The 15614-nt window shown below is 52.4% G+C and overlaps 1 protein-coding gene across 4 annotated transcripts in view; it reads right to left on the bottom strand.

Moving 5' to 3' along the window:
• Positions 1-15614, bottom strand: part of Cdh23 (cadherin related 23) — a 382861-nt gene that overhangs the window by 21779 nt on the left and 345468 nt on the right. For all 4 annotated transcript variants that reach the window (XM_074079082.1, XM_074079081.1, XM_074079079.1 and 1 more), the window contains 8 exons: positions 11360-11581; positions 10972-11091; positions 10152-10332; positions 5066-5199; positions 4356-4565; positions 3111-3218; positions 1660-1762; positions 262-387 (listed from right to left, as the gene is read on the bottom strand). In XM_074079082.1, coding sequence (XP_073935183.1) covers positions 262-387; positions 1660-1762; positions 3111-3218; positions 4356-4565; positions 5066-5199; positions 10152-10332; positions 10972-11091; positions 11360-11581 — 1204 coding nt within the window. The remainder of the gene's footprint in view (positions 1-261; positions 388-1659; positions 1763-3110; positions 3219-4355; positions 4566-5065; positions 5200-10151; positions 10333-10971; positions 11092-11359; positions 11582-15614) is intronic.

Below are 15614 nucleotides of genomic sequence, written 5' to 3'. Positions count from 1 at the left end.
CTGGTCCAGGCATGGGAGTTGACAGCAGTGTGTCAGGGCTCTCCTCTTAGGCTGAGAATTTGGACAGTGGTGGGTCTTTTGGGTCACCTCCAAGCTTCCTCCTGGGTCCTCCCACCTGGTCCCTGGGTGGCCTAATCTAGCAGCAGTATGGGAACGTGAACTATGAAGAATGGGGGCCCCATGGAGAGCTTGGTTTCCATGCTGACAAGAAGCCCTAGGCCTAGCAGTGGAGCCAGTCCCACCTCAGAACGGACTCCTCACCTGTGCTGTTGTCAATGTCAAAGAGGCCGCTCTGGGTGCCCAGCAGGTGGTAGGTGACTACGGCATACACAGCTTCATCTGCATCCAGGGCCAGGATGGGCCCATTGAGCACTGTGAGAGGGGTCCCTGGGCCAGGAGGAGAGGAGTCACTGCAGGCCAACGTGGTCCCCGCCCTCCCCCCTCCCTGGCCCTGTCCCCGTGAGCCATGGCTGACGATGGATGAGAGAGGAGGGAGGTGAGGCGGACGGGGTGGGGAGGCCCCAGGGTCGGGCCTGCGGCAGCCTTAGCAGACTGAACGCAGATGCCTGGGAGCGGCCTCAAAGCCCTGCTGGGGAGAAAACACAAGAGTGGTGAGCAAGCCCCTCTGGCCCGCCTGGAGCCACGCCTGCTTCCCAGCAGCCTTTGAGGCTGGCCACTCCACGGGAGGGTCCGGGGGCTCTCTGGTGTCCCTTCCCCATGTGTGGGCCCTGCCTGTCCACAGGTGTGTACACAATGCTCTATCTACAGGGTCTGACCACACATGGCTGGGAACCCACAGGTGGTGTGTGGGCTTCTGTGTTCCTGTGGCCATGAAAGTGTGTACACAGGAGTACATGCAAGCCTGGGACTCCCCTGGTTGTGTGCTTGTCTGCCTCCGGGTCCACATGTCATGCATGTGTGCACAAGCACATCGTGTGGGCACATATGTACCCATGTGTGTCTGTGCACATGCATAAGCCTACACGTATGTCTCAATGTGGATATGCACCAGCACACACGTGAACATGGCATGGGCACAGACAGATTTTAGAGCCAAGTCCATGTAGAGGGGACACTCAGCTAGAGACAGCAGTATCTTAGCTCATCTCTTTGGACTTGGTATCTGAGCTCGGGGGCTGGGAAGGCTGGAGAGGAGTGAGGGTACCCTAGGGGCACATCAAAGGGTAGATTGTGTCTCTCTGAAGCAAGACAAGGCTGACTGGCTCAGGTGTGTGGGGCAATGGCTACACTGGTCACCCCGGGCCCTCAATCCCCCACTTCTGATTGCAGAGGTTCCTTAGAGCTTCTATCTCACAGAGCTGGGGGAGTAGCGGTGGGGGGGCTCACCCCAATCCTGGGTAGTCCTGCCTTAAATGCACTCCTGAGGTTCAGTGGGGCTGCTCTGAGACCACTGGGGACTAATGACTAGCTATCCCTTCCAAGGAGAACTGTCACCTCTTCAGCGGCCTCTAGAAGACCTGGCAGCTCCAACCCAGCAGCCCTTGGAGCTGTGATCCATGCCCTCCCCGCCCCGACCATTCTGCATCTACTGAGGTTCTATGTCCAGCTACGCTACCAAGCACACAGGACGTCCTCAGCACTTAAGGCCCTGGCCATGCTTGGCTATGACAGGAGCCCCTGGGTGAGCCTGGCACCTACCTGCGGGAGAGTTCTCCATCACCTCTGCCTGGTAGGTGCCCTTAGTGAAGAGGGGGTGGTTGTCATTTTCATCCACTAGAGAGACCACGAGCAAGTCAAAATCCTGTGAGGGGCAGACAGGGGGCTCTAGCCAAGCGCCCCAGTGGGAGGAGGGCGGAGGTAGCAGAGTTGGGAACAGAGGTGGATGATTGAAAAAGCCCACACCAGGGGTCCAGAGACCTGGGTTGAAGCCCTGCTCTGCTAGCAGCTCTCTGGGTGACCTTGGGCAAGTCATTCCCCAACCCCACCTGATCCTCAGTTTTCCAGTCTGACAAATGGGTATTTTTTCGGTGGTGCTAGGGATCAAACCCAGGGCCTTGTGCAAGTGCTCTACCATTGCACAATACCCCCAATTGCAAATGGGGTTTTCACTCTTTCCTGGTGGTGGTGTGAAGGTCTCAGTGAGGGTATTTAACTGTATTCTACCTCCTGGTGAGGGAAGACTTCAGGCAGGAAGGCAAGACATGGTTTTCAGATCCTGCCTGATGTTGGTGGAGTTCATCCAAACTCTCACACAGTGCTGTACTTCATACCTCTCCGACCACATACCCTCCCAGGGCCCCTTGGCTGAGCTGAGCACCATTTCCGAGAGGTGGGATTCAAGGCACCTAAAGCAGGAATGACCTCTGGTTCAAAGACACGTGGCAGTAAGTCATGCCCTCAGACTCCCTGCACCCACCACTCAGTGCTGCTGCTTCTCAGGATGACCCCTCCAAAGTCCTGGCCAAGGGAGGAGGGGAGGAGGCAGGAAAGAGGAGGGGGAGAGGGAGGAAGCAGAGGAACACCAAGTGAGAGAGGCAATGGCAAATGACACCTCCAGCCTGAAGGCTCCTCTGGCTGCACGGGTGGGGAAACTGAGGCCCTGAGAGACCAGTGTCTCAGTTAAGCTTAGTCAGTCTGGAGTAAAGCTGAGAGGAATGAGGCCCAATGACTCCTGGCCAGGTCTCTGCCCCTAACCTTAGGGGCAGGCAAAGAGAGCCAACCCCAACCTGGAAGGGACCGTTTGCCAGGTAATATGGGCACCTTTCAGTAAAGGGTTTGTCTGGGTGGCTTTTGAAGGACAATGCAGCTCTTTCACATTCTCAGAATGTGGGTGTGATTGCATGAAGTACTGGGAACATGCACAGCTGACTGTGTCCCCAAGTACCCGCGGTTTGGGTACTGGCCAGGCACTGTGCTGAGAACTTCATCCTCTTTACAACTTTGGGTGGGTATGACTTTCATTTTTCAAAAGAAATGGAGGCTGGAAGAAGTTATTTTGCCAAAGTCATGCACCTATGGATAGGTAGCGGAAGGATTTGAACCCAGCACTTGCTTATTCCAAGGTTTCTAAGCCTGCCACCCTTGGGAAGGATGGTATACTCTCTGTACTCCCAGCTTCCCCCTGCACCCACAGTGCCCTCTGGCCTCACCCTCCTGGCTATGCGAGGGTTCTCCGGGTTGTCCTTCACAGAAATGGTCAGCTTGTACTGTGGGATCCGCTCACGGTCCAGGGGTCGGTTCACGGTGACAACCCCTGTCTGGGATGTACAGATCTGGTCAGCTGAGTGGCAACTATTCCCCACTTTGGACTCAGGCCCAGATGCCTGACTGGGGTGAGGGTGAGCCACTGACGCCCAGGTCTTGCCATCCCCAAAGGATGGGCCCTCAGAGGACCCTGGTGTCAGTAGTTACAAACACTCCAAGATGCCTAATGAGGACTTCTGGTGCATTTTGGTACAACCCAAATGGTCCCAGGAGCTCAGGCCCCATCTCTGTACATGACAAGCCTGGGAGTGAGGGAACTTTAGCTTGTCACCAGAGATGGCTGTTAAATAAAATTCTAAGAGGCCACTGTGAATTTGGATTTGGCTCCTGCATGGGCACCCACAAATCAAGCCTACTATATAATCACAGTATTGGTGCTTTGTTGGCTGCAGGAGGCTCTGTTGCCTTAACTAAGCTGTAATCAATTGACTGACCAAAATGTAGCCAATTAAGTTATTTCTGTGCCTCACTTCTGTTTAATTAATGCAGGTTCCCAGAATCTACTCTGATTCTAGGAGCTGCTCCGTTTGTGAATGGAGCTTATTATTCTGTTTGGTTTGACTTTTTTTTTTTTTTAAAGACAGGGTCTTGCTATGTAGCCCAAGCTAGCTTGAAGCTCAAGATCCTTCTGAGTGCTGGGATTACAGACATGTACCACCATGCCTGTTTTATGTTTTTGTTTTGGTTTTCTTCAATCAAATAAACTATACTTTATATAATTGGCCTGATTTCTCCTTTTAGCCTGGTTCATTGCAGAATCCAAGAATATATCTGCCTAGAGATTTCCTTGTCCAGTGGAGAAACAGTTTTTATTTTGTTTTGTGGTGCTAGGGATCAAACTCAGGGCCTTGCATATGACAGGCAAGAGCTTTACCACTGAGCTACATCCCCAGCACCCAGTGGAGGAACTGGAACCAGGAGCCCAGACAGCAGGAGTTGAAAAACTTCTAGGGAAGCTGGGTGTGATGGCATATGCCTATAATCTTGGCCCTTGGGAAGCTGATGCCAAAGGAGGAGAGTCTGAGGCCCGCCTGGGCTACATAGCGACATCCTGTCTCAAAGATAAAAGCCTCTTGGGCGGGATCCTCTCTTTGGGGAGCACTTGGGGACCGGGGGCAGGCTGAGCCTACCGTGGCATTGATGAAGAAAGCACGCTCTCGGTTGCCTGCAGTGATGTTGAAGGTGAGGAGTGCGTTGCAGCCGCTGTCAGCATCACTGGCCAGGACATGGGCAACAAAACTGGAGACAGGGCTGTTCTCACTGATGGTGACATTCATGGGCAGGTTCAGCAGCACTGGGTCATTGTCATTGATGTCCAGTGTCCGGATCCCCACCAGCATCTGGGGACAGCCAGAGGAGGAAGAAAAAGGAGACCCAGGGTGGATGTGACCAGGGAGGAGGAGGAGGAGGTGATAGGAGATGGAGCAAGATAGCAAAGGTGTTGATGGAAGCGAGGTGTGGGTGATGATGGTCATGGAGAAGAGAGAAAAAGAGTGAGATAAAGGAAGGAGGAGATGAAGCAGAAGGCAAGAGGATGGAAGGAAGGGAGGAAGGAGGGGACAGAGGGCATCAGAGCAGGAGTGGAAGAGGGACAGTGATGGGCCGGGGCAGGGGCCTGGTGGCAAAGGCAGCTTTTCTGGAGGGTGCTGTGGAAGGAACGCCCTGAGGAGCTGTGGCCACAGCTGCCTGGCCCTGCCTGGCCTCCAGGGATGACCCTGAGAGGCACTCAGAGGCCTGGACTGGCTCCCAAGTGCCCGTGGCCTCTCCTACCAGTGTTTGTAGGAGTCTCTATGGAGAGAGTGGGGGCAGTGAGGGAAGGCACGGAAGGGGCCAGACTCACCGTGGAGCTGAGCGGGGGCACACCCCTGTCTCGAGCACAGATGGTCAGGTTGTAGAAGGCAATGGACTCCCGGTCCAGCTCCACGTCCTTGCGGACCCGCAGAACCCCCTCCACGGGTGAGATCACAAACTCCCCTGGGAGCCGTCAGGAGAGGCTAGCAGTTAGCCAGGAATGGCTAAGAACTGTGGGGCTTGGACTCCCCCTTTCTCCAGCCAGCCTTCCTCGCCAGGGCTGGAGATAGTTGGGGGGTGTAGGCCCTCCAGTGCCCCAGCTTCAGCTCTTTGTGGGCAGCGAGGGGGCATGAATGAGACAAGAACCAGGGTGCAGGTGAGTGTGATCCTCAGCCTCACATGTCTGTGATTCCAGACCAGTCAGGCTGTGGGCAGGCCACACTGACTCCAGGTGCTGGTTGTATTGAAAAGCAGGTTCCCTTTCCACACAAGCACATTCTTTCTACTCAGTGGTGATCAGAAAGATTAATGAGTATATCAGATATTTTTTGTTTTTTTTTAGTGGTACTGGGCTTTGAACTCAGGGAGGGCCTCACGCTTGCCAGGAAGGCACTCTACCACTTGAGCCGCTCTGCCAGTTGTATCAGTCATTTTGTAAGATGCGTTCTGTCCCAGTTACTGTGTCTCATAAGAAAGGGCATCATGGAAGGCAGAGCCTAACACAAAGGATGCTGGCTAAAGTAAGTTCCAGACCCCGGGGAGTCTGGTGGAGCTGGTGGGCTCTCCTGGGCCTACGGTGACCTTGCTGTCCTTCCCCTAAGGAATCTGAGTACCCCAGTTTTGCTCTGGGCTCAGTCCTTGCCTGGACCTGGCTGAGAGGTCAGATGTCGGTGTCCAAAGCAAGAACCTCAGATTCTCAGACTGACCTCTTCAGTCCCTTGTGTCCTTTGGAAAACAAAGCTGGAGTCCAGAGAAAGATGAGTGCTTGTCTACGCTGCTACAGCAAGTTCATGACAGACCTGTGATTTGAGCCCTGAGTTCTGAGTCTCAGCCCACTGTGCCCCACCAGATTTGTGGGCTTCCCAGACAATGTCTCTCAGGCAGGAGGAGAGGCAGGGAGAGCTGAGAACAGGGCGAGGTAAAGGAAACCATATGGACAGATGGGAGACCAGCTGCATAGAGTGGGGCTGGAGGTAAGTGGAGAGGACATGAGGAAGAGTGGGTCACCTCTGTGATCCCCCAAGGAATTGAACCTGAGAGAAAGTTACTTCCTTCCCTTTGCTCTTGACATTTGGGGAACAGGCCCAGAGTGGGGCACTGACTTTCTCATGGACACGTAACACACGGGCATGGCAAGGACAGAGGCCCAAGCAACCCACCAGTCTTCCCTGCCTGTCTCTCCCGTCCTAAGGCCCCCTTCCCTGCCCCCCAGCTCCTGCAGCTCAGTAACAGAAACAGCTTCTCATGCACCACCTGTAGCTGGGGTTTCCCACAAGTTCTTCCGCTCCCAGGCTGTGCTCAGCCCCACAGGCCTCTCCTGCCTGGAGAGGCGGAAGCTGCCCGGAGCAGGATTTCCTGAGCCCCTGATGCTCCAAAGTCTCCAAAGAACTGGGGATTCCCTTTCTAGGGGCTTCCCAGCAGTGCACAGGTCCTGCCAGGTGCCGACAGGTGGACTCTTGCCCTTTGAGGCCATGGGGAGACCTGATCACATCCTTTTGAAAGCTCAGGGAAGCAGTCCTAGGAAGCTGGGCTTAGGCTAGACCCTTACAACGTCAACTGAGAGATCTGGAAGTGAGCCGGCCAAGGGCTCCCACATGCAAACCAACTTCCTCTGTAGCTTGCCCAGCTAGAAAACCCACCCCACCTCTGTGGAGACAAGAGACTAAAGCATAGGTTTTTGATCCAGTCATTTCCAGGTCTGCGACTTGATTGTTACTCAGCCTTTCCTTGGTGTTCCCATGTGGAAAATAGGCTGATCGAAAGGCACCTCCCCTGGGGTATGTTGATGTGGACAAAGCCTGGCCCACCTGTGTGTGTTAACCTGTGGCAGGTCTTGGTGTATTGGGGCAGTGTGGGGGTGGGAGGGTCCAGGAAGGGAGCCCAGGTGGCTCTCTAGGGAACTGGGAGCTTTCAGGAAGGAGGAGAATGCAGGAAAGTGGGGCTGGCCAGGGGAGAGCAGGAGGTCCTGAAAAGGCATGGCAGGCAGGAGAGGCTCAGGTGGGTGTGGCCTGCTTTCCAGGGGTTCTTTGACCATAGAGCTTGGATGGGCTTGCATGAGCCTGCTGTCCCTGAGGCTCAGGCTCAAGAGCTGGGAAGGTGACCTGTAATCTGAGTGGCCTGGGTGTGTCCCTTCATCTGAAGGGGTATGGCTAAACAGCTTTCCACAGAAATTTGTAGCATGTGCCAGCTTTTCAGTTTCCGACAGAAAATCCTGAGGGGGAGCAGATGTGAGGCCTGGGTGATGGCTCCAGGGTACCATTAGCTCACCCTTGCCTCCCTGGGCTTTTGTGTATCTATTTATTCATTTATTTATTTGCCATGCTGGGGTTTGAACAGAAGCCTTGAGCTTGCTAGGCAGGCACTCTACCACTTGAGCCACGCCCCCAGCCCTTTTTTGCTTTGGTTATTTTTCAGGTAGGAGCAACCTCAGCCTGTCATCTTCCTATTTATGTCTTCATGCATAGCTGGGATGACAGACATGAACCATCATGCTCGGCTTATTGATTGAGATGGGGGGGTGTCTTGCTAACTTTTTGCCTGGCCTTGAACTGTGATCTTCCTGATCTTTGCCTCCGAAGTAGCTAGGATTGCAGGCATGCATGAGCCATCAGCTTATGAAACACTTGTGAGGTGGGGCAGTGCTCATGGTCCTGAAGTTACCTTTGGATTCTGATCATCTGCTCTGCCTCTCTGGGGGGAAGGAGCTCCTGCCCAAGTCAGCCCAGGTCTCTCTCAATCCTTCAGGGACCCCCTCCCCACCAAGGCCCTAGATTCCTAAGGCTGATCCTGATCGTGTGCGGATTTAACCTGGGAGGTTTCTTTTTCACCCCAAAGGCCTAGGTTGTGCAGTGGCCTGCATTGTGCTGGGGCACAGGTGTGAGCCTTGGATCCAGAAGCTGGGGTGCAGAGCAGGTAGGAAGGGCTCAGCTGCCCACCCAGAACCTGCATCTCAGCCATGGAAGGACGAACCTCTGTGTGAGAACAGCCAAGGAAAAAGGGCCTGGCTGCACTGGTTTCGGAAGAGGAAGGCAGTGCTTGGCTAGAGGAAACTTTGGGCCATGAAAGAGTAGTAGTATGTCAGAATAGAGTGAACCACCATAGGCTGTGGACAGCAGGACTCCAAGTCTGGCGCTCTGGCAGTGGGTTGTTTTCTCTTCTAGGCCCTTAACTGCCAATTAAGCCAGATTTTATGCTTGGTCCTGAGCCTTCTCTACTTATTTTGGACTCTCAGGACTTTGTCTCTCTATTCTGATGACTTGCACACACCGTCTCCAGCTCAGACAGCTCTCTTGCAAACAACCCCTACCTGCACCTCAAATCGGAGCTTCCACGCCTACCACACCTGCTCTGGCTGCTGTCTGCACTGCTCAGGCCCAAACCTGACCTCCTCTCATACCCTGTATGCAACCAGTCAGCACAGCCCGTGGGCTCTGCCTTTGAAATATGCCAGAGCTGCCTACCTCTCCCACCTCCACTGCTACCACCCTGGTCCCAGCTGCCCCATCTCCAGCCTGAGTGTTTGCACCAGGTTCCTACCTAGCCTCCCTGCTCCCATTCCCTTACCCCATGGTCTGCTCTGAGCCCGGGAACCAGAGTGACTCCCTTAAAACCCACGTGAAACCATGTCCCTCCCCAGCTAAAACCCCCTGTGGTGCCCACTTCACTCAGGAAAAGCCAAGTCCTCCGAGTGACCCTCAAGACAAAACAACATCTGACCCCACTGCTCCTCTGACCTTGGTTCTTCTCACCTTCTTTCTCTCCTTCTCACCAGACACAGGATCTTTTTTTGTTTCTCTATGGGCCTACCAGGCATGCTCTGAGCCCAGGGCCTTTGAACTTGCTGTTCCTTCTATGTGGGATGCTCTTCCCCAGATGTCCACTTGGACCATCTCTCCTTCAGCTCAAATGTCACCTCTTGGGACCAGTTTTCCTTGCCAGGGCACTGTAGCTAAAGTTGCTATCTTCATCCTGCTACTCCCCATCCTCTGGCTGATTTCCTTCCTCCCTCTCTCCCTCCCTCCCTCCCTTCCTTCCTTCCTTTTTTTCTGTGCTACTGGGGTTTGAACTCAGGGTCTCATACTTGCTAGGCAGGCATTCTACCATGGCTTGATTTTCTTTTTCTCCACAGCACCCAGCCCCTCTCCAAATATGCAGTCATTTACTTATCAGTTAGCTCACTGCTTGAGTCCTCAACTTGTCACATTATGTTCTACAGACAGGGATTGTGTCTGTTCTGTGTCCTCTGCACCTGGCACATGGCCACACAGGTAAGCGCTCAAATAGCCATTGAACAATCAATTAAAAATCAGGATGTTTCACAAGGATTTGAACTTCTGCTTTTTTTTTTTTTTTTTAATGGGAAGGCCTGGTACCCCTGGGCCTGCATAGTGTGACTAGACTAGCAGCTACCACAGTTCCCAGTACTCCTTATTGTCATTCTGATGCCTCCTCCTCCCACAGGTCCCTTGACTCACTCCATGGCCTCTGGGCTTGTGATTCCTACTCTAAGGAGAAGAGTGAGTGACATGGAAAGTGCTCTTCAGGTCAGGGTGTGCTCCAACCAAGCAGAGAAGCCATGACAGCAGTGGGTGACATTGACATGTGCACTGGGGATGCCAAGGGCTGAGGATGCTTTCCTTCCTCTGCTCTGGGCCTTTTCCATCCAGTTCCCAAAGGGGCCCATAACCCTCCCAGACCATAGCCTCTGCTCCAGATTTCAGTGTTCTCACCATATCCTCAGACAAAATTATTCCTACCATGATCTTATGGATGTGGAAACTGAGGCCCATAGAGGACAAGATGAGACAATGGGGGCCAACTGCCTTGAGACCACTCTCCTCACTGGCTTCTAAGTGGGGTGCAGAGAGGCCCTCTGGGTCACCCTGCCCCCACCACCCAGCACAGGCCCCACTCACCTAGAGGGTCACCATCCACGATGCTGTACTCCACTTGGCCGTTGGGGCCTGAGTCTCGGTCATGGGCCAGGAAGGTCCACACTCTGGGCCCTGGCTGGCCCTCGGTGACATCAAATGGTCCCTCATAGTCCCGGGGAAAGGTGGGTATGTTGTCGTTGATATCATTAACGTTCACAAGCACCTGAGGTGGTGGACAAGCTCAGCTGGGGCCTCCCCACAGTCAGACTTGGGCTGGGCTCAGCTGCTCAGGGGCCTCAACCTCTTCACCTATAAACTGGGTCTGATTAATGTTGCTTGTGGGGCCGATGCAGGAGTCATATGGGGTCACAGATGCAGGAGGACATTTTAAGCTGTGCGTGTGGATGAGTGATTGTCAAAGTCTTCTTATGGGCATAATAAGAACGTTAATAATGCCATGAACTAACCATTCATTGCTGTACTCTCATATTTTGAAACATAGTTTTCATCATCCTTTTTCACAGATGACACAATTGAAGCTAAGTGACTTGGTCACTATGGTCACACAGCCAGGATGTGAAAAAGCAAGAATCTGAACCCCTGTTGGTCTGACCAGAGTTCATGTTTTGCCCATGAAAGGGAGGGAGGCTGGTATTTTCATTCATCTGATCTGATAGACACAGCAACACAGAGAGGTTTATTAGCCCTCTCAAAGCTACACAGCAAGTCCGGTGAGCTGATGACAGGACAGAGCTCTTGCATTTAGGCATTTCCCCTGAACAATCTTACCCTCCCTTTTTCCCAATGGAACCTTCTGGGTCCTGTCCTCCCCCACCTCCACATTAGGGCTCGTCCCACCCACCGTGGTGGTAGAGGTGAGGCGGTGGGTTAAGATGGGGCACTGGTCCGTGGCAGTGATGATCAGGGTGTAGCGGCCATGGCTGATCTCGTAGTCCAGTTCCTTGACGGCACTGATGACGCCCTGGGACACAGAGGGGAACAAGGGGTTGACGGGTAGTGGACCTGGGGCACCCTGTGACTGTCCCAGGAGGCAGGCCCCGACACCCTGGCCACGATGTGGACTCTGCACACTCTGGGCATTACCTACTCAGGCTTTCACCCCCCTTCACTGGGTACCCCTTGAGTTCCTCTCAGTCTCCATCTTTGCTCTTCACTCCCCATGATGTCACGGAGAGGCAACTCCCGGAGAGGCTTTGCCCTCCTCCCAGACCCTGCTGTCTGCTGCTCACCGAGTGTCTGCCGATCCTAAAGGTGTTGATGATGTTGCCTGCGATGATGGCATAGGTGACAGTGCCGTTAGGCCCCTCGTCCAGGTCCAAAGCCTGGATAGTGATGAGGCTGGCATTGACTGTGTCCGGCCCCTCATCCAGCACCACCTCATAGTGGGGCTGCTGGAACACAGGAGCATTGTCATTCTCATCCACAATGGTCACATACACATGGGTGGTGGCCTGTAGAAAAGAGCCTGGTCAGGAGACTAAAGGGATAGAGGGGAATCTTGACTGTCCTGAACTCACTCACTGTGATCCACACAGGGAGGGGAAGGGAGGAGAAACCACGGGAGTGAGGGAAGTCATAGGCTGGGAGAGGAAGAAAGTGTGGGCTTCATCATCAAGCTAGGTAACTGCTTGCACAACCAGTGCTATGTCTATGCCCAAGGCAGGCATCGCTACTCAACCACGGCACTGCTTAGGCCAGAGGCAAGCTTGGGATCCTTGTCTGCACAGTGATTTCATCTGGCACATGAGGGTTGGGGGTGTGGCTCAAGTGGTAGAGAGCCTGCCTAGCAAGTGCGAAGTCCTGCGTTCAAACCCCAGTTCTGCCAAATAAAACAAAACAAACACCCTAGTCGATGAGATGAACCCCAGTGGTCATTCCGAGCCAGAGCTTTGCTTGGGTCAGGGCCTAACTGCCAGACTACAGGAGACAAGAATGTGAGGCACTCAGCCTGACACAGTATTTAAACTTCACTTATTTATGTAAATGGAAGAAATCCATATTTTCAGCATTTTAAAAAGGGAGGATGTTGGGTTTGGGGCAATTTCACAAGCAGAATTTGTTGAGCTGTGAAAAATAAAACTCAGAATATGAACCTCACTGTAAAAAGGTTCTGCAGTCCTGTGCTTGGCCATTTAGCTGATGCTTGAGCCAATAAAACCACAGTAATACTCAGCCAATCAGAACCCAGCAATCAGCACTTAAGAACCAACTAGAGAAGGCTGATGTGACTCCACACAAACAGAGTTGAAAATGGAAAAAAGAAACTGGCGCGAGCTGGTGTTCTTTACCCCTTGTCGCACCCCACCTCTGCTCTCACTTGTCTTCCATCTTGGAGGATGTTCCTCATGTACTGTCCTGCAAGGGCTCCCTTGCCATCTGGATTTGGGAGAGGGTAGCTGGAGGAAGTAGTCACTGGGGTGTGTCTTGGAAGGTTCTACCTGGTCCTCGGTCCCCTCCTGTTTTCCATGAGGTAAGGAGCCCCTCTTCCACAAGTTCCCACACAAGTTCTGCTAAGGGGGATGGGCCAAGTGACTTTGGACTAAACCCTCTGAAGCCGTGAGCCAAAATAAATCTTTCTTCTGTTCCGTTGTTCTCAGGTATTTTGGGCACAGTTATGCAAAAGTGACTAATACATCGCCATTAGTAAGCCATCTGAAATAGGTTATAACAACTGCAGAGATGAAGGTGAGAGAATGTGAGCAGGCCATTGCCAAGGACGGAGATGCAAAGTAGTTAGTACAAAAAGAGAACTCCACCATCTCATCCCACTCAGAATGGCTATTATCAAGAAAACAGACAGGATCGGGGGAAAAAGGAATACTCTTTTACTGTTGGTGGGACTATAAATTGGTCCCACCACTATGGAAATCAGTATGGAGGCTCATTGAAAAGCTAAAAGTAGGCCTACCTTATGACCCTGCTGTACCACTCTTGGGCAGATAGCTGAAGGAATGTAAGTCATTATATAAGAGGGATAACTGCACACCCATTTTTTTTTTTTTTGGTGGGACTGAGGTTTGAACGCAGGTCTTCACCCTTGCAAAGCAGGTGCTCTACTGCTTGAGACACATCTCCAGTCCATTTTACTCTGGTTATTTTGGAGATGAGGTCTCATGAACTATTTGCCTGGACTAGCCTCGAACCAAGATCTTCCCAATCTTAGATATGGTAATCCAAGTAGCTAGGATGACAGGTGTGAGCCACCAGTGCCTGGCCTCGCACACCCAGGTTTATAACAGAATTATTCACAATAGCCAAGTGGTGGAATCAGCTTAGGTGCCCAACAACTGATGAATGGATAAAGAAAATATGGTACCTATACACAGTAGAGTATTACTCAGTCATAAAGAAGAATGAAATTATTCTATTTGCAGAAAAATAGATGGAACTGGAGATCAACATACTGAGTGAAATAAAGCAAGCTCAAAAAGTCAAATACCATTTTTGCTCTTATGCAGACTATGTCTAAAATTACGAAAATAACAATGGGATTTGGAGTGCAAAAGTGACACTGTTAGGGGGAGGGGGGTTAATGGGAGGAGGAAGAGAATTGGAGAGGGTACCTGGGGAGTGAAGAGAATTGAAGTATGTTCCATATAAATATGGAGATAGCATAAAGAAACCCACCAAATATTCTTTTCAAAAGGGAGAGAAGAGGGAGGCGGTAAGGGAATATAATAGACTGGGTGAACTTGCTCCAAATATACTGTATGCATATATGGAATTATAGTAATAATGAGTCCTAAATAATAATTTAAAAATCAGAATCTAGACAACACACACAACTTTTTCCTTGGTCCTCTCTGTCTCTGAAGCCATCTGGGGAGGGGTGGAGAGCTGGGCAGGGGATTTGGACTTGAAGGCTGTCACTGCTCCTGAGGTCATGATTCTTAGGATCTGTAGCTCTGAATCTTTGGGACCAGGGCACTGGGTTGCTATTTCCAAAGCAGGCTGGATTGGCAACCTTGACACGGGCACATTGCATCCCCTCTCTGGATCTTTTCTGTCTGTTAAAAAAGGACCTGCCTGTCCTCATGAGTTCCTGCTAGTTCAGGTAGTCTGGGTTTCAGATCCTCTGTCAGCAGTCACATGGGCTGAAACCCACCATTTGGGTCTTAGAGTCTCTAGGGATCTTCATTAAAATAGCAAGCATGCCAAGAAGGAAAATGCATTATTTTAATAGTTCTCAAATTTCCCCACTAGAGTAGAGAGGAAACTGTTGCCGAGTCTGGGGATCTGCCTGAACTTTTGTCTCAAGAATGAAATAGCTCCTTTGGTGTTCTGTCAGCTCGTGTGAACTTTACACCCATCCCCATAATGGATTTGTGTCAGAGATGACTGTCAAAGAAGGCCATCGTTTTCCTCTTGTGCTCTGCACAGTTCTGGTTGCAGTTGTGAGCACTCACCACCTATGAGGAGTCCAGCTTGAGGCCTGGGGTTCCCCTTCGCCACCTGTAGGAGCACTACCTGGAGGAAAGGAGCTGGATTGCAGGCTCCTGGTGGCCCATTATCCCAGATGCACCTCAAGATTCCCTGAAAGTGAGTCTGACCTTCATGCAGACAGCTGGGACTGGGAGTGAGGGTTATAACAGAGCTGCTCCTTGCAGCCCTCCTGCCCTGAGACCAGGTCTGGGTGTTAGTGGGGATGATGGTCTGACCCTCTCTGGCTTCTGGCTAAAGAGGAAGTAGGGCCCCGATGGCCCTCTTCCTGCCTTGGTCTTTTCCGGTGTGCCCTAGCATTGGGGAAAGAAGGCTTGAGGTTGCAGGTCCAGGCCCACAGCTTGGGCAATGCCTGATGTAACCCCAGGTGACTCAGTGCTGGGCAGTGTGGCAGGGGAAGGAAGAAGAAGGGAAGGGGGAGGTGCCCTAGGGTCTCACTCTGGAGTTAGCCCACCTTACTGAGGATGGCTGGGGTGGGAAAAGGGCCTAGTAGCCACTGTATCTTCGTTGGTTTAGACACTTCCCTGGGTAGAAGAGAAGACATGCTCTACCACCAGGAAGGGCCTAGGACTATCTCCCCAGGTGGAGTCCAAGGCCAGAGCCATGCCCGAGGACCTGGGTTACGTCCCACATCCTCTAGGGCTCCCATTCCAGGGAGCTTCAGAGACACTGGGCCTATATAAGGTCACCTAGCAATAGCATGATGTCCTGCCCTTCCTCTGATGTAGGCTTCCTTGCACTAGGAGCCACACCGAGAGTCCCTACTTTTTGACTTAAATCAGGCCAGCCACGGGACACCCACAATTCCTGATCTGTCTTACTGTCCTGATTTCTGACACTGCTTGTTCTTCAGCTGGGGGTCACCTTGAGATCAAGATCCCAAAGGGGCAGGAAACAACTCTGTCAGCTTCAGCTGGGCTGAAGTACTCCAGGCCATCCCTCTCCTGTGACCTCTGCTGCCCACTCAGCAATCCTGTGCTAACTCCCTCATTGGCTTGTCACTCATGCAAGAGTGCAGTGGACAGCCTCCCTACACCCAGCCTG

The sequence above is a fragment of the Castor canadensis genome, chromosome 7 (assembly GCF_047511655.1).
Source record: "Castor canadensis chromosome 7, mCasCan1.hap1v2, whole genome shotgun sequence".
NCBI lineage: Eukaryota > Metazoa > Chordata > Mammalia > Rodentia > Castoridae > Castor > Castor canadensis.
This window is presented reverse-complemented; position numbering and strand designations above follow the sequence as displayed.